Source organism: Gambusia affinis, linkage group LG15, assembly GCF_019740435.1.
Source record: "Gambusia affinis linkage group LG15, SWU_Gaff_1.0, whole genome shotgun sequence".
Taxonomy (NCBI): Eukaryota; Metazoa; Chordata; class Actinopteri; order Cyprinodontiformes; family Poeciliidae; genus Gambusia; species Gambusia affinis.
In genome coordinates this window covers 16,402,807-16,421,017 of record NC_057882.1, presented here as the reverse complement: position 1 = coordinate 16,421,017, position 18,211 = coordinate 16,402,807, and the positions used below count along the sequence as shown (strand labels likewise).

The window sequence follows — 18,211 nt, the reverse complement described above, 5'->3', positions numbered from 1 at the left end:
AAACCACAAACCCATGGCGCCTCAAGTGATCATTTCATTGTGTGCCTTCAGTTTGATCAGTCAAGCTTTTTTTGTTGTTGTTTCTTTTTGCTTTCAAATGGTCAATACAACAATCATATTCGCAATAAACACACACTTCCAAGTGTGTTTGCGAATCAGTTCAAGTTTTTCATTTTTACACAACAATATGTTTGCGTTAGGAAACCATGCTGATCATAAGATTCAAGCCAGGCAGCCATGTTTAACTAGTTCTTTTTCTTGTTCTTGTTCTTCAGATATACAGGGTGAGAGCTCCCCTAAGTGGACTGAGACATCCTCCTCCTCACTGTGCTCTCCATGAAAAAGCTTCTCCAGCTTCTCCCTGTGATAAAACATGAGGAAATATTACAAGATCTGAAAATATTCAATATTGGAGAAAAGAATAGTTTTTCAGACCTCTGTTAAATCCTCTGGAAGGGCGGTCCAAGTCAGGCTGCTCGCTCCGATCACAGCATCCTGGATCCTCACTGAGGTTGACCAGGTTGGTGTTCCATTTGCTCCAGTTCATTTCCTCGACCCTAAGGAGACAAGGCAACGCATGCTTCCATTATTTCCAGCTGTGCAACACTTAAGGGAGTTCTAAATAGCTTGAAACCCTGTGAACATTTTTTTCTACTAATACCAGGGTTTCCCCCAGTGTATTGTAAGCCTGGGGGCCAACAGGCTTTACTTGTGCCCCCGCCAGGCTAAACATTAATTTCTTTTTAACGATTGCATTTGTTTTAAGACTTTATAGTTGGTGTTTAGGTATTAATCTCTCAGTATTCTAATAACACATAATTATCAAGTTATATATTTCCAAATCTCCTGTCAACTTTAGACATTTTTTAACTCAGAATCACGGTGACAAATGAAAGACTGCACTAGCTCCCGAGGTTTAACAAGTTTTCTGGAGGAGACCCTGAATATGATATGTAAACTTCTGATTTTGAAGAGATTAAAACTGTAAATTATGTAACCTTTCTAAAATGTTTTATACATATTTATTATTCTATGCTATTGCGATCTGCGTAATTGCTCCGCTCCTGGTGAAAAACAACTAATCAGAGCCGGGAGGAAGGTCTTAGTGCTGTCACTCATGATCATGTATGTGCTGCTTAATATGATAATGGTGGAGAAGCATCACAGTGACATAATGCAGCTTTGACAAACAGACCTCTCATTTATTCCCTATTTCATTATTATGGCATTTAGCAAATAGAAATCCTGATCAGATTTCAGTGACGCTCTTCCACTGGATTAAATTCAGCTTCATTATAACAGCAGAGCGCAAGCTAGCTATATTGAGCATTAACACTTTGACCAAAGGTTTGGCAATAAGATATATAAACAATAAATTAAAATAATGAATATTAAAAAATCACCAATGGGTACAGTCTTTCTAACACTGTTGGCTCGCAGCATCAGTGCTAGAAACACTAACTGTGTTTCTAACCCCTAATAATTTATCCAGGAAGGATGGATAAATGCAGTGAATAGATAAATATATTTAATCATTTAATACACTTGATGGTGGATGGGAAAGAATCAGGTTTTACCAATCTCAAAAGTATAAATATAGGTTTCGCAGCCCTTTGTGTGTTTGAGTAGCTGAAATAAACATAAAGAGGCCTACCTGAAACATCTTCGACGATCGTCTCCAAAAGCGGTAACGAGTTTCCTCTCCACCCCAGAGCGAAAACTCTTCTTCAGACAGCAGGGTAGCCGCTTCTCCATGTCCAGGATTGTGAGAGCCCACTGGAGACGACAGCAACCCATTTAATACCTGCTCTCCAACAGACACCAATGTGGACCGCATTCACTCACCTGCAGCCACCAAATGCCAGCGCTCTCCATACTGATCTTTTTCACAGTGTCGTTCATTAGGGCTATAAGCATGTTGAGCAGCAGGATGTAGGAAAGAACAATGTAGCCAATAAGGAGGAAGTAGAAGACCTCCAGGTACTCGTGATCCTGGATGAACTCGATGTCGCCCATGCCGATGGTGAACTTGAAGAGCTGCAGGATGGTATGAGGGACGCTTCTGTAGCCAGCTGTGACACATTTGTTATCAGTTCGGGGGGCATCAGAACGACTTGGACTCCCTTGTTCTGTTTGGTTTTTGAGTGGAGGTTCCATAAGCAGTGTGACCATGGCTGTAACAAGAGACAAATACATGCGAAAATACTGACAAGCCTGGAGTAGTTAACTCTCTATTTACTGGAGCTGAGATAAAGTACCTGCTGAAAATCCCAGGAGGAAAACGATGTAAACAAAAAAGAAGCGCAGGATATCACTGACGATCATCTGGAAAGAAATCAGAAGTTAGATGGCAAACAATCCACTTCAACATCAGTCGCAGCTGACCCCTACCATCTGTATCATGATACTGTAGATGCCCATGTGTTTGTTGCCCCTGGCGTAGTACAGCACGTTCACCCAGCTGAGAGCCAGACAGATCACCAGGAAGCCCAGGTACTCCTGCCTCCCCGCCCAGTACAGAACAGTGGCGGCCAGGAACAGTAATCCCTGCATGAAGCTAACGACAGCATGGATGTTAGATTGACTCAGTGCATGTGACCCAAGTTTACTTGTAGTCACTACAGTCTTTGGAGAACAAGTCATGTCTAGTGAACTTTTTCAAATATTTACTTGTTACAACCACAAACGTATGTCTTGACTTGGGAATTTACATCACAAAATAATACATGGTAGTGTATAATTGTGCATAGGAAGACACTTTTAATAATTATAATCTGCTAAGTGTTGGTTTAAAACCCAACACCCAGTAAAGTCCTCAAAATGTCACAGTGTTTCCATGTTAGACAATCTGAAACTATTATTGATCAAATCTGTAACAAAATAATAGTAGAAAACGCTACTCACAAGAGAATCTCATAATATCCATCAATCAGCAGTGTCTGCAGCTTTGGCCGCTTCCTCGACATGCCTAGGATCTGGGATTGTGACATTATAGAAAAAGATGTCTAACTCATTTTCATTTTGGGCCACAACAAAATCACGAATGTCCTCAAAGGGCCGGTTGTGGCCGAACGTATTGATAAGACTACCCATTAACAAACTAATAAATAGTTATTTCTGCATTTGATGAGCATTTCATAAAATTAAATGATATTGAACGTCTTTTCACATTGATGTAATTTGGTGGTATACAGATAAAGATGCTTTGATGTAATTGATAAAATAAATTTCTACTTATCTTCAAGCTGTTTTTTGAAGGTCCTTTTCATGAAGCCCTCTAGAGGCAAGAGGGCCACATAAAAAGCTATAGGTCAAATTTGGCCCCCAGGCCTTGGGTTTGACATGTGTCATAGAGGTTTTACTAAACTTAAACTTATACAAGGTGCTGATATAAACCAAATGTGGCTCACATACCCCAATGACAAAGAAGTAGCAGTTTGCTAGTAAAGTCAGCAGCTGGCCTAAAACATACAGGTAATCCCAGGCGTCCTCAGGGATAAACGGAAGCTGTGGGACACAGAGGAGACATTAGTTCAGGTCCGTCTCAGGTTCTGTTAATCACTGTTTAAATCTGTTTACCTGTGTAGAATCTTTTTTATTGTAGGCTACAACAGTGAAGATGATCAGGTACACAAGGTAGACCAGGAAGTTGAAAAAAAACATTCCACCTCCAAACTTCTTCCACTTATCCTCCAGGAGGCAGCTGAGTGGCTCCGTCTCCAGCATCTCGTGGCGGTTCTGAGAAGAGACACGACCTTGTGACCTTAAAGACAGCTTAAGGTTTTTCTGCGTTTGCCTGCAAACCTGGGACTCACGGGAATGTCAGTGCCATAGACTAGAATTTCCAAAACACAATTGTTCTCGTTTGTGTCCAAAGAGGACAGGTCATACAGAGAACTGTGGACGGGTCCATAAGCCCACTCAGTGAATTTACGGGACAAGTGCTTGAAGTGATTCTGCTGAAATTCCCTTTGTAGGATGTGAGAAAATACCTGCAGACAAATAAAAGAAAGGAAGTTATAAACAGTCTGTGACAGTTCAGATTCTCCTAATCTAGTCACAACTGAGGGCTCCAACCATATTAATGTTGTTATTTTTTTAAAGTTACTCTGGGTTTCCATTTACCCCAATCTTGCCATTCTTGGCAGCCAGTTTGAGAGGTGTGAGTCCATCGTTGTTCTCTTTCTCCTCCAGCTTTATCTTGGGATGCAGTCGGGCATTGGTCTTTATGATGAGATCATAAATGGCTGTTACGAATTCTGTGTTCTCCTTCGAGTTATCGGCCACCAACACCAGGGCGTGCAGCACTGTGTTGCCGTGAGAGTCTGCCATCTTGGCGTCCGCTGGATACTCATTCTCCATTAAGTAGCTCACTATGTCAGGTTGGTTTGTGCAGGCTGCTAGAGACAGGGGCAGCTCGCCTATAATGCAATAATTAAACAACATGAATCACAACACATACTGTGCTACCTCTGAAATGGTGGTTGAGGCGTCATGCTGAGGGTTTGTTACACGACAACTGTTACTGGTGAATTTCACAAAGGAATTGGGAAAATAATGTGGAGCTTCCTCCAGATCTGTCAATTTTACCTCATATTGCCGGTAAGATGGTTGACACACTTCAGTGTACCATCAAAATAATAATTCCAAACATGCATCAAAACTGCTGTTGGAGTGGACAAAGTAAACCAACAGATGTGGTGTAACAGTCAACTATCGCCTCAGGTGTTAAAAAGTACCATAACCCAGCATTAGGTGGCGCTATTATAGAGTAATTAGCCTGGTAAAAAAACAGCCCTGTGTCCTTCATAGGGTCTGGGTTCTCACCTGCTGAGAGACGTTTGCTTCCTGAAGGTGCGGACTGGAGGTTTTCAATTTTATCTAATTGCTAATAAACTTACCGGAAATTGCCTGCGCTGTAAACAATCCTCCACTATGAAGTGACAAGAGCCTATTCAAACTGTTAACTTTAATTCAACATCTGGAAGCGTGGCAGTCGAATGCCTCCGTCAACTTACTTTGCTGCCATTGCTAAATCTTCAGGCAGACTACAATTCTAAAACGGCGCAGAAAATTGACGTCATCGTTCACAACTTCTCTTTCTGTTCGCTGATTGTCCCGGTAAAAAAAAATCTACTGGAGACGATCCGAGTCAGGGGGAGAAAGCCCTGGAAGCTACAATTTTATTCAAGCGGAATTACACAGGAAGGCCAAGCTAAAGGGTAATGCATTTTGGCTAATAACCCCTAAACCATATGTCCTACGCTGAAAACTTTCTATTAAAGTTTGACTGCATTACCTGACGCAGGTCATGCCTATTTATTCATAAATGGTAAAATGGACTGAACTTATATAGCACTTTTCCAGTCATTTTGACCACTCAAAGCACTTTACACTACAGTCACATTCACCCAGTCGCACTCGTAAACACATTTATACACCGATCGATTGGCAATTTGGGGTAAAATGCCGACATGTGGCAGGAGGAAGCTGGAATCAAATCTACAACCTTCCAATCGCAAGACGCCTCCTCTACCACAGAGCCACAGTCGCCCACTAAACTATCCCCTCCTTTAAACACTAGGTCTCGCTAATGTCGATTGCTGAGAAACAAGAACATTTCTAATAACGGAATTGACTAGGTAGAACATTTTTACTCAAATAAGAATAAAACTCCATGTCTTTCCACATTTCATAGATATTCTTAATAAACAATGGTGTTTTGTTTGTTTTTGATGGCTCAACAACTCTATGATAGCTTGGTTCAGATTTTAGCAAAACACTGTTTTACTGTGACTCTTTCGCATGGTGTGACAACTCAATAATAGCCAACTACTCCCAAAAAGCTATTCGGAACGGTCTTCCTGCATCTTCTCATGTTGTATTTCTAACAGAGACACTGGAATTGGCCAAAATTGGTATTTTTAATTTTTATTTTTGGTCAAAACCAAACCTTCTCCCCACAAACTTACCAAAGTAGAAGTTGGGACCATCATGAGGCTGAAAAAACTTCCCACAGGCTTTGGCATGAACATCTGCGCCTTTGCTGACCAGCAGCGCCACATAGGACATACTCCTCCTCTCAATAGCTATATGTAGAGCAGTTTGACCTATAAGAAGACATAGCAAAACATATTTTTTATAATTTCTTTGTTGGTAAAAATAGGACATTACTAAAAAACAGTGGAACATGGAAAAAGAGAGCAGACTGACAGGTTTAAGCTTTTATTCAGAAGAAAGTTGACCTTTATAGTAGCTATCGGTGAAGGCGGCGTTCACAAACTCTTTTATGTCGCCGATCCTCTCTGAAACGTTGACCAGCTCCTCTATGGTTTCATTCTTGCCATCTTTGAGGTGCAGCAGAGCTTTCATCAGGGCGGTTTTACCGTACGACTGATCTGTAGATGTGACCGCATGTTGGGGAGTCAGAACACAGTTAGACCCATATAACCTGCTGGGTTATGACTCCCTTACACACTTACACAGAGAGTCAGAGAGTTTCTTCATGTTCTGATGCAAGTACAGGTATAGGCCGTCCAGTTTGTTGACGTCCCTGCTGGCCACTGCTTCAAACAGACGCTCAATGGTGAAAGTGGAGTTGTCTCTCTTTGGCTGTGATGCCTCACCTCGAATCTCTCTGGAAACAAAAGTTGTTGCATATCTCAGGGTTTACTGTGAATCAAGCAGTTTTTTAGTCCATTGTAATCAGTAATAAGTGGCTTGACAGCTCACAGTACCCATGTGGTAATGTAATGGTAAATTAAGGCAGAATCAGATTATGTCTGTGTGCAGAGACTCACTTGTCGAAGTTGAGATTAGATCGGATCTGAGGCTTGACCAGCTCCATTTCCTCCTGGTAGTCGGTGTCCATGGGGGCCTTTGGGGCCTCCTTGCTCAACCCTAAAGCAGAAGCCAAGCCATCCTTCTTTGGTTCTTTTTGCTTCCGTTTCTCCTCCTCCGTTCTGTCGTCCGCCTCCAGATGGAAATCTGATTTCCTCATCTTTACGTAATCTGGTAATCTGGTATGAAACATGACAAGTGTTTTAACATTCAGTTGGTCTCAAAGGGAGCAGTAGCGTAATCTTTTTTGAGTAAAAACCTCCTGAGTATTATGAAGCATGCCATGATGTCTTTTCTTGACTACTCTTGTGTTTTAGCAATATACTTGAATTAGTTTTGATTAGAAAGCTAACCATTCTTGGCCTTTGTAGTTCAATTACCAGTTGGTTTTAGTTTTGAGACGGAACAAATCCAGGTTAACTCAGCTGGTTGTAGATTGGGGTTCCACAAGGCTGCTATCTCAGTCCCTTCCTTTACAGAGTAGACACCAGTAATATTACTCACTACAAATATTAATTAAGCTATAGTTAGACCCATATAATTTTGGTGTCATGACAATGAGACGTCAATAACTTGACTTTGAATGTCAAGTTATTGACCTCTTTGATTTGATTAAACTCAAAGAGGTTATTACGGATTTTTAAAAGCTAAAAAATGCAACCTGATTTCACAAGCAAATTTTCACCTGAAACTTTAAATCCCTTTAAATTTATTTTTATCTTAACCTAATCCAATCTTAGAGTATCTGCAGAGATACTGCATTACTATGCAGAAAGTCGGACTTTGAGTCAAGAAATGACTGGAGGTCAGGAATCAAACCCAACACAGCTTTATTGAGGAACATAACCTCTATGCCATATATGGTGCATCCGCTCTACCACTGAACCATGTGTCTCCCTGGCAACATCCTAATTTCTGAGGTGCTTGAAAATTAAATCCACAAAATCTCTCCTCAGTCATTTCTTCTTTAAACTCCCCAACTTGTCTCCTGGTTCAGTTGGGGAATATCACAGGACATTATTGCAAGTTATGCATTAAAACTAGAAAGCTGTTGAATTATTTGTCAGCCACTACTTTAACTAAATGACATCTTCATCTTGTGCTGCAAATATCATAATAAAAAAGCAAATGCACAGATAATCTTTTCTCTTATCTCCTTTCGGGGAAGCACTTACAAGATATTGGTTCCTGAACCTCACGCTTGAAAGACACTGCAGTCAGGCTACAAGAGAGGCTCTTCGATCAACTTAATAATTTATGTTGATGGTAGCTGATTGCCTGATTTTATTTTCAGGTAGTTTACCAGTGTAACAGTACTTTTTTTATTTTATGTTTCATACAACACATAGAGTGATGGCATTTTTGGCCATTGCTCTTTGCATAATCTTTCCAGATGGTCCAGAGTTCGATTTCTTCTCTTATGCGCTACAAGCTTCAGCTCACCCCACTGGTTTTCCACAGGATTTTAAATCTGGGGGTGGGAGGGCTGATTTTGTGTCTGCTGAACAAGATCTGTGCTGACCTGACCCAATGTTTCGACTCACTCAATTCAATTCAAGAGTGTGTTATTTATCTCAAAGGAAAATTAGATGCAGCTATCTGTATGTTTCTTCAGACAGTCCCTGTCAGTGGTTGCAGCTGTGGGCAGGAAGAAGTCTTTGTTGCACCGGCTCTGAAGAAACCTCTTTCTGAGGAAACAGAGATTATATTTCAGTCTCAGGATGCTTAGGTTGTTCATTATGTTCTTTATTTTATATATAAAAAAAACAACTAAATCCTTCTGTGGAAAATCACCCCAGAACAGACCTAACTATCTTTATCAGGGTGTTGAGCCTTTTTAAATTCCTATGCCAACAGATTACACTCTCCACAAATGACTTAGAAAAGATCTGCATCATCTTGCTGCAAACACAGAAGAACCTAAGCTTCTTTAAGAAATGCAGTTTGCTGGATCTGCTGCAGCCGTCTGATTGTTTTAGTCAGGTCTGTAATGAAAATGTTGCAGTAATCAATTCAACTAAAGATAATGGCATAGATCTGTTTCTATAGATCCTGCTGGAAAAATAATCCTCTAATTCTGGAAACGTTCTTCAAGTGATAGAAGGCTGATTTTATAACCGTCTTTATGCGATCCTGAATGTTCAGGACTGAGTCCACCCATATTTCAGGGCAGATCACTAGGTTTTACCTGTAATAACTGAAGCTGCATGCCGACTCTAAATCGTTCCTCTTTAGGTCCGAAGATAATAACTTCAGTTGTGTTTCTGTTCAGCTGAATAAAGTTATGGCACATCCACACATTGATTTGTTCTATGCACATTTAATGGGTTCAGACTCACATGGTGACATTGTAATGTAAAGTTGTGTATCATCTGTAATTTGTTATTATCTAGAAAGGAGCATGAAGATATTAAATAAGTGTGGGGAACTTTGGGGTACCCCAAACTTGACTTCTGTCCCTCTGTTAAGAAATTCCCTACTGATGCTGAGAGATCTGTTCTGTAGTAAGACTCAAACCAGTCAAATATTGTAGTAGTGTCCTAACTCAGCTCTCCAGCCTCAATAATTTATCATGGTCAGCAGTATTGCTGAGGTCCAACGATACCAGCCCTGTGGTTGTTCCACAGTCTGTATTTATGCAGACATCATTGACACATTCGCAAACACTGATCTCCATGCTTTAAGACAATTCTCAGATTGCTCTATTGTAAAAATTAGAATGCAAACAAATGTGCAAGTTAACTCACCAGAATAAGCCTTTCTCTTCTGCTTACTGAAACAAAAATTGTAATTTTTAGTAAACGACAGTCCACCGTCCGGCTTAGTTTAGGGCGTGTGAGTCCTGCATCGTGAGATGCTCACTTAACATAAAGTCAAGTGGAGAGAAGAAAGTCTGAGTGGCATACAGTGACCCAACCCAGATAAGAGCCTGCACATTACTGAGGCTCTGAGTGCTTGAAAGGCTGCTGCGTTGACCATAAATACTTCCAAGAACACAATGCAACGCATCAACCCAACATGCATGTACCGTACAGACTGCAAGCGTATCGTCCGATGGGAGCATAAATTGATTCGATGATGAAAGTCTTCAGCAGATTTGTCCTTGTGTAAAAAGTTTCTGCTTGATGATCTTTAAGTGTTTATGCATTAGATTTTAAGGTTTAATGTAAGTCCTAACCAGAGACTCCAGTCTCAAAATTAGCTAAAGCTTTAGAGGTGTAACAGTTTCTGTTTGTCCATGCATCACTTTCCAATTCTTCAGCTGTTGGAATAAAATGTTAGGGAGATAAATTCCCCAATCTCTTAATCTGCCTTGAAATATAAGTGCTTCTTCAATGATATTTTTTTTTCGTTCTATCACCCAAAACAGCAGAAACTGTAGCCTCAATCTTCTGGTGTGTAAAACAGTGTATTGCCACAATAAAATAACACAAAATAAGATTATCTTCAAGTATAGCATTTGCAATTTATTAGACTTTCGCTCAAATTAGGAAGCACACAGAAGTGCTGTCAGAAAGAAATGTTTGTTGATTTCCAGATTGGGATCAGTAAGTGATTTCTATTGATTTTGTAATATCTACCAATTTTACAAGCGCTATTCTTGTTTATTTTTTTATATCGACTTTAATGATCTAAAAAAACAAAACAACAAATACAACTTTAGCAAAATGATCTTCAACTGAGATTCTGAATACTTCATAATGCACTGTAAAAAAATATTTCCAGACAAGAAAAGCAGAGCAGTGTTTAAGTCACCAAGAAAACTTCTGAGGAATAAACTTGTTGATAGATCAATTTTTAGGCAGCAACCAGGCTGAATGGTTGCCATGGGATTTCTCAAAAAAGGATGAAGGAATCAAAGCAACACTCCAGGTATATTTTTGATGAGGAAATAACATTATAACAGCTAAAAAAAAGAGACAATTTTACATAATTGCCCTTTAGTTTTGTTATATGACAATAAATGGCAGAGTCTACTTTAAGCAAACCTGTTAATTAGGTAAATCAAAAACAATTATACTCAATCAAAGTCTCAAAGGTTGTGCAAAAAATCTCTGCGAATCATATAAACATGCAGGGATTCCCCCGTCGACTGTTCAGATTCGGTCACAGAGGGCCATGGCCACGCCCACAGCAGAGTCCGCGTTCTGTCCGTAAACCACCTGGAGAGGAAACGCCCTCTCCACTTCCTGCCTCAGCACCTCGTTGCGAGCGAGCGCACTCCCGCTCCCCACCAGCCTGCGGACGCCCGCCCGCTGCAGGTGCTCCACGGGCATCATGGAGGTGACGTTGCTCACGACGCCACGGCAAAGCGCTCTGAACACGTGGCCCAGGGAAAGGTTGGAGGCGGAGATGTTGGTGACCTGACCCAGGCGGAGGGGGTGGTGTCTCTCCCCCAGGATGGTGGGACTAACCATCAGGTCGCTGCTGTCCTGGTTCAGGGCAGAGCCAATCAGCTTCTCATACATACACGGGTCCCTCGACTCCACACCTGACAGGGTTAAAAAGGAGCAGACGTTCATTTTCCCCACAGTAATTACTTTGCTTCATCCTCCAAAGTACACTCCACATGTGTCATGATGGCCCAGTCAAAGCACAGGCCTAAATCCAATTGAGAAACTGAGGTCTGAAAGCTTGCTGCTTACAGATTCATCTAATTCCACTGAGCTTGAGGCTTTTTGCAAAGAAGAATCGGGAAAGAGATTTTTCTAGATGTGCAAAGCTGATAGAGAGATACTAAGGGTGCACCGATTGCAGTTTTCTGGCCGATCACCGATCTTTAAATAGCCTGAACTGTCAATTCTGATTTTGGCAAATACCAATTATTTTGCTGAAATGTTGCTAAACATAGCGAGAAAGTCGTAGAGTTGGCAACAGGGGACTATTGTTAACTGGAGAACCTCTCTCAGAGTGGAGCAACAGGAAACAGTATGTGATTTTTAGATTTTTTTTTTGGCAACGTAGATTAGGATGTTTATTTATAAAAGTGTTGAAAGCAATGTGTGTGTTCAGGGTAAAATTTGCTAAACCCAGTGCACAGGGCGCTAGAGCAGGTTTTAGGATGTTTATTTATAAAAGTGTTGAAAGCAATGTGTGTGTTCAGGGTAAAATTTGCTAAACCCAGTGCACAGGGCGCTAGAGCAGTCATTCATTCAGCCGGCCACCATGTTTGTGGGTTAAAAAATGTTTTAAAGTTGACAGGAAATTTGAAAATATCACCTGATAGGTATGCTTTATTGGAAGACTAGAAGAGTAACTCCTAAACACCAACTATGAAGTTTTTTTTTTTTTAAAAGGCAATAATAATAAAAAATAAAAAAATAAAATAAATTAATAATGCTAAGTCTGGTGGAGGCACAAGTAAAGCCTGGTGGCCCGCCAGGCTTATGATACCCTACAGAAAACCAGGTTTTACTCTGTAAAGATCTATCATATAAAGTCTCAATAAACCACATTGAGATGTGAAAATATTAGTGGAGTAAACACATCAGGTACTATTGTGTAATAAAACATACCGAGTTCTTTCATCCAGGCAGTCAACGTTTCCACAAAAGTGGCCAACGCATTCCCGCCGTTGAGCGACGCCGCCACAGCCAAGTATGACGAGTCAAAGTAAGGGAAGTAGGAGGTGGACGACTCAAGCTGAGGAGAGTCAGGAGGTGTGAAGTCAGCCGGCATGGCGAACGTCAGCTGGGCTGAAGTGCTTATGTTGAGAACTGGGAAATTTTCAAAAACGACAAAGCCTCTCAGATATGGAGTTTCAAATACGTTTAAACTTCTTCTTTGGTGCTCAAAGTTAACAAAACTAAATCCAAACAGGAGTATGAGACATTTTATTTCATGCATTATTCAGATCAGCTTTGTTAGGTTCTCTAGTGGAAACAAATTGATCTCTTATTTAGAAACACATAAAGACGTAGCGTATAATGCACTAAATCACAGTACAGACTTGACTTTCTGTTTCACCTGCATCTGCTGGTGAACTCATGCAGGAGTAGACGGAGCACTGGAAGTCTCCTAGGGCGGCCCCTACTGGTGTACCAGCAGGAACGCCGTGCCAGGCAGAGTGCGTCTGTCCCACCAAGGCACCAGGCGGCACACACCGAGGAAGCAGGCGAACGGGGAAGCCAGCAGCCTTCAGACTACAGCATGCACACAGGGGAGTTTGTTAAGAAGGACACACACCTCTCTAGTGGTGATGGTGGGAACTGTTAGGTGCAGCTCAAATCATACATGCACAAGGACGCAGAGTTTAGCTTTTGACGTACGTGTTCTCGTTCCACTGACTGCTTGTGGTGTTGAAGAATCCCCAGCTGGCTGCATTCTGAGGCGTCATCACGCATGAGTCCAACCCGCACAGCATGGACACCACGTAGTCCTGGATCGTACCTGCAACGCTAAAGTCCTCCAGGAATTGAGGCCTACAGAGAAACCAGGGGAAAGCAATGTCTGTTTTATTTATATTTTTAGCAAATCACAGAGGCAAGTGGAGCCTGAATGAGATGCGCACCAACCTGTGCTTCATGTACCAGAAGATCGTCGCGCAGCCGAAGCCCGTGGAAACGCCAAGGTGAGACTCCGGCTTCGGAAGAGAAGACAGAAAGTCACTGCTGCAGCGTCCGTCCTGCCATGTGACCAGCTGACTGGTGTCTCTGGGGGTGAAATAGTTCCCATTTGACCAATCACAGCCTGCAACACAGAAAAACGATACTTTATGTGTAATTGGAACACTGAGTTTAGAAGGGAGGTAAACATTATTCCAGTAAAAATCCCCCTAATTATATCTGTATGACGTGAATACAGCCATGAATGATGCAAATACCAAAACATTTTATAGGCTTTTTAGTAATATTTTCTTTATTATCACTTTGTCTTTGTTTTGAAATATAAGTAAAATCAATTTTCACACAGTGTGACATCACCTCTGCCCCTGTGACAAATAATTAATGTAAACTATTTTCAATCATCACACTGAATATACTCATTGAACATGAGTGTAGAAAGCCCAAAATTTGATTTAAAAAATGTGATATATTATTTACCACTGGTTTAAATTACACAGATGTTTATTGTAGAATGCATAATTATAGGATTATATATACTTCCACTTTTCAACTTTCATGTTTTGTGTTAGCAATTTCTGTATTTATTTTTAAATCTTTGATCAAACACACCATGCAAGCAAGTTTTCTAAGATAACAAATAACATAAAACTAATAATGGACAAAGATAACTTTTATAAAAAGTATGATTCCGAGGGACAAACGAAAGCAAAAACATATGGCTATCAAACAGCTGCTTCATTTAGTGGAAGTTCTCAATATAATATAATATTTTTAATATTTTATAGCACACCTTGCTTAACATTTTGTGTCAGAGCAAGTACGATTCATAAATTATTTATAAGCTTTTATGGATAAACTAAATGCGCTCTAGTAGATGGGATAATAAATGGTTTAACATCTTAATTCTGCCCCTATTTATTTCACATTCAGTCTTTGACGCCTGAGTTCTCGGCATCTGAAATGTGCAAAGTTCAGGAATGTCCATCATTAATATTTAACGATTATGACTGAGATAACAAAACTTGGGTTTATTTTTGGCAAGCTCTTCATGGCGAACTACCCAGCATCCAAGTATGCACAAAATAATTTTTCCCCATAGCGAGACAAGCTAGTTCTTTGCTGCTTATTGCACTTTGACCACAATGTACTTTATTTTGAAATGTCAGAGCAGACGCAGTCCTCTTACCGCTGTTTGCCTTCCAGAACAGAACCCCGTGCATCTGTCCCGTGAGGCCGACCCTGCTGACATGCTGCAGTTTGTCTCCGGGTAGCTGAGCCAAGCATCGGTTCACAGCGTTTATTATCAGACCGGGGTCCTGCTCTTTCGCCTAGATGACACAGAGACAGAGGCTGAGCTGCGTTCAGTCCCCTCAGCTGCGGAGGAAAGTTGAGCGAGCAGCTCACCTTTATCCCGCTATCGTCGCTAACATCGGCAGCGGTTGGTTCCGAGTGACCCGCAGCCACAGTTCTGCAGCCCGCTGCCAACAATACAGCTTTCACTGACGTGGTGCCCAGATCTATCCCCAGGATGAAGTTAGACATGACTTCAGGATGACAAGCTGCTAGGTCCTGCAGGTCATCCTGAAGGCGAAGTCGACTTTGTTGCGTTCACGTTAAAAAAAATTTAATCGGAAATCTCAAAGAAAGCAGAAGTGACCTTAAACAGTCTCCTGTTGCAGAAAAGCTAATAAAAATATTTTAGTAATTCCTTTCTTTATTTTGACTCAGATTGTCTTTAGTAAATCCCTGTTTTATGTGTGCTGTACTTTTGGGCAGATCTTGTTATCTTGAAACAAATTTGAATAAATCTTTCATTTGCGTAAAGCCACTCTGTTTATTTTTTGGCACTTCTGGTGCTCCTTTTCTGCTTAAAGTCTATCTAACTATATTTGGGCAGGTGTGTTCGATCTTTGGGATTCTTTAAAATTTTACGTTCCACATATTTAATCTTAGATGACGTTTTGTTGAAGACAGGTACATTTTTTAATGTATACATAAACTAGCTTACAAATATAAAAATATAATAAGTAAGGATTATTTTCATTATGTATTTCTTAAATTAAATAACTATTGTTAAAAATAATTATCTATTTATTGCATGTTTATATTTATATATATTCATTTTATGGAATTGTTACATTTAAAAATATTGACACAATAGCAGAATAGCTTATTCATGTTTCAAATTTTAGAACTTGAATAAAATACATCTTTCTGTACATTTGGATATCGTGAGCATATAGCATGCCTAGCATAACAACATCTATGAAATGTACTATTACGAAATTTGGGTGGATTTTTTGCTTTGAAATGATAATATCCTACTTTTCCCCGTCTTGCAAACACACCGTTCTTGTTTGATGAATGTCTTGTACCCACAATGCATTGCGAAGGAGCATGGTTGACTTTCGGCAAGGAGTGTCAGTCCTGTGAGGATGAATGCGCCCTGTCCGAGCTAGAGCAGCTGATATTTACTAAATCACAAGATGCCCAACGGTGTGAAGTAATCTTGTGTGCTGTTATTATTATGCCGCAATAATTTCATCGAGTGGAATCGGAAAGTTTCGTTAAAATCCGGTGAGTGGTCGTCACTGTTAGCGAGGGCTAACAGAGCTAGCCTGTCAGCAGCAGCAGAAGTGACATGAATCTAAAGCAGCAGTTTTGAGTTAAAATGTAGTCAGGCATACTCATGGTCACATTTGAGCAGCTAGTGCTTACTTGTTGGTTGGCGTCCAGGCCGGTGATTTTACTGTGATTTTAGGGATTTGTGTACAGAAGCTAACTAATAGCTCCATTTCGGCCTAAATTAGCAATAGCCAATTCTATCAGTTATTGTTTTTACTCTTGACGCTCGTATTTGGTTCTTTTAATGTTTCTGTACTTCTATTGTCATTCGGTTGTTCTATCTTTGTGATTCATTTATTAAATGCATCAGTTTGAGCTTACTAACTCAACAATTGTAGGCTTATTAAGAAGAGATGTAATACATTATTACCTTGTTTTTAATCCAGCTTTATTTCAAACGCTATCTGTCCACGAGTTATAGTGGGACGAAGTTTTTATAGACGCTTTGATAAAATAATCTGCGTATTATTTAAAGCTCTGATTTATCGATACTGACATTGGATTAAGATTTTTCTTCAAGATTTACACATAATTTACATTTTTTTATTTCTGGATGAGTATAAGCATATGCTTTTCTGACAATAAAATTATACATGGTGGGTAACAATATAAATGGACAATAATATTACTGTTACCGAGCTATCTCTGCTATTGCTTAAAATCTGGGTATTTTGTTTGTATTTTTCCAGTTTCCATAGAATATGAAACTGAACGAATTCAGTAAAATTATAAATTGACATGGGGCAAAAGGAAACAGGAATTAATCAGATAAATGTGTTCATGTACCTTTTTAAAACTCGTTGTAGCTGTTTATAGTGCCGATATCAATTTGCAAAAACAGCAATTGTTTAGTTAAGACTGGAGAGTAGCCTAACCCTGCATAATGTTTCCTGTGACGACAGCACCCTCTGGTGGTAGACCAAAGCCAAGATGGCAGGAGTTGGGGCCAAACGCGAGGGACCACAGTTCATCAGCGAAGTGGCGGTGAGGGGCAACGCCGCCGTGCTGGACTACTGCCGCACCTCGGTTTCCGCTCTGTCGGGGGCGACGGCCGGCATCCTTGGGCTGACGGGACTGTACGGGTTCGTTTTCTATTTCCTCTCGTCCTTCCTGCTCTCCCTGCTGCTCATCCTCAAGGCTGGACGGCGGTGGAACAAGTGCTTCAAATCGCGGCGGCTGCTCTTCACCGGAGGGCTGGTCGGAGGGCTTTTCACCTACGTCCTGTTCTGGACTTTCCTGTACGGGATGGTGCATGTTTACTGAGACGCCCGCCCACAATCAGCCCTGAAATATTTCGATATGAAGCTTTGTAAATCATTAGATCTGTCTAGCCTGCTGCTGTTCGTAGCTCAACCCTGTAGTGAAAGACTTTAAATATTTCTGTTGTGAGTAGATGGTTTAATTACGAAGCGTCAGTTTTACCGTAGGTAGCACTATTTGTCCTTCTATTACAGCTACCAGTAACATTACCACAATGATCAATAGCTTAGCTTGTAAAATCCTAATAAAGTGTGTCAACATTTTCATGTAAAACATGTTGAATATTACAACTGATTGGAATAAAAACTTCTGTACAGATTGCTTTGCGTTAATCTGTTAATGAGTCAGGCGGTAAATCAACATTATGTAGAACATACTGAAAAAAACTCAGCATTCATTCAAACACAACCAATCACAGAGAACTAAGACACACACAGCAGGCGGCTTCATTTACATGATCAAAACACATTGCAGCCACTGGCTGGAAATCAAATTGCAGATAAAAAGTAGCAGCATTAACAGTTCACATAAATCATTTTCACTAAATAGTGTCCAACGTGAAAACCATCTTTTTTCCTTTTTCTTTTTACATCTTGCTTCCAAAACGTCTGTTACAAAACATGTCGTTGTACCCTGACCTTTTCTATTTATACATCTTCTGTTCAAAAATGTTCACATTTTACTCAAATGGCTTAGTTTTAAGAAAAACTTAAGGATAGACACAAGGGTCATCGTTTTACTGTAAAATTGCAATCTTAAAAAAAAAAGATCCAGCAGAAAATAATCAGGTTTATACAATGGATTAGTGTAGAGAAAAAAAATTAAATATTTCTGCCTAAAAAAACTCATTTTCTGAAAATAAATTTTAGTTTCAAAAGTCAAACACTTAACGTTTGAAACTCAAGTTACTTTTTAATTAA

The 18,211-nt window shown here is 40.3% G+C and overlaps 3 protein-coding genes and 1 long non-coding RNA gene across 5 annotated transcripts; 2 read left to right on the top strand and 2 right to left on the bottom strand.

Moving 5' to 3' along the window:
- Positions 1-245: 245 nt before the first annotated feature.
- Positions 246-7,064, bottom strand: LOC122845207 (transient receptor potential cation channel subfamily V member 1-like). Its single transcript, XM_044141371.1, has 15 exons — positions 6,801-7,064; positions 6,483-6,637; positions 6,246-6,398; positions 5,973-6,110; positions 4,126-4,421; positions 3,816-3,992; positions 3,580-3,738; positions 3,415-3,507; positions 2,905-2,975; positions 2,392-2,557; positions 2,259-2,325; positions 1,846-2,174; positions 1,655-1,776; positions 436-557; positions 246-361 (listed from the first exon to the last, which is right to left on the bottom strand). The coding sequence occupies exons 1-15, from the start codon at positions 7,031-7,033 to the stop codon at positions 297-299; spliced, it is 2,346 nt and encodes a 781-aa protein (XP_043997306.1). The 5' UTR covers positions 7,034-7,064; the 3' UTR covers positions 246-296.
- LOC122845209 lies at positions 450-14,687 on the top strand. 2 transcript variants are annotated; one of them, XR_006372991.1, is made up of 3 exons: positions 450-520; positions 13,312-13,411; positions 14,610-14,687. It is a non-coding gene; the product is annotated as an uncharacterized LOC122845209 (long non-coding RNA). The 2 variants fall into 2 exon arrangements; XR_006372990.1 differs by having other exon boundaries at positions 14,615-14,684.
- shpk (sedoheptulokinase) lies at positions 10,293-15,164 on the bottom strand. Its single transcript, XM_044141372.1, has 7 exons — positions 14,811-15,164; positions 14,593-14,734; positions 13,356-13,530; positions 13,110-13,262; positions 12,808-12,983; positions 12,357-12,557; positions 10,293-11,332 (listed from the first exon to the last, which is right to left on the bottom strand). Exons 1-7 carry the CDS (start codon positions 14,946-14,948, stop codon positions 10,938-10,940), a joined length of 1,380 nt encoding a protein of 459 aa, XP_043997307.1. The 5' UTR covers positions 14,949-15,164; the 3' UTR covers positions 10,293-10,937.
- Positions 15,165-15,752: 588 nt separating this feature from the next.
- emc6 (ER membrane protein complex subunit 6) lies at positions 15,753-17,610 on the top strand. The gene is made up of 2 exons (XM_044141365.1): positions 15,753-15,983; positions 16,934-17,610. Exon 2 carries the CDS (start codon positions 16,962-16,964, stop codon positions 17,292-17,294), a length of 333 nt encoding a protein of 110 aa, XP_043997300.1. The 5' UTR covers positions 15,753-15,983; positions 16,934-16,961; the 3' UTR covers positions 17,295-17,610.
- The last annotated feature ends 601 nt before the right edge of the window (positions 17,611-18,211 follow it).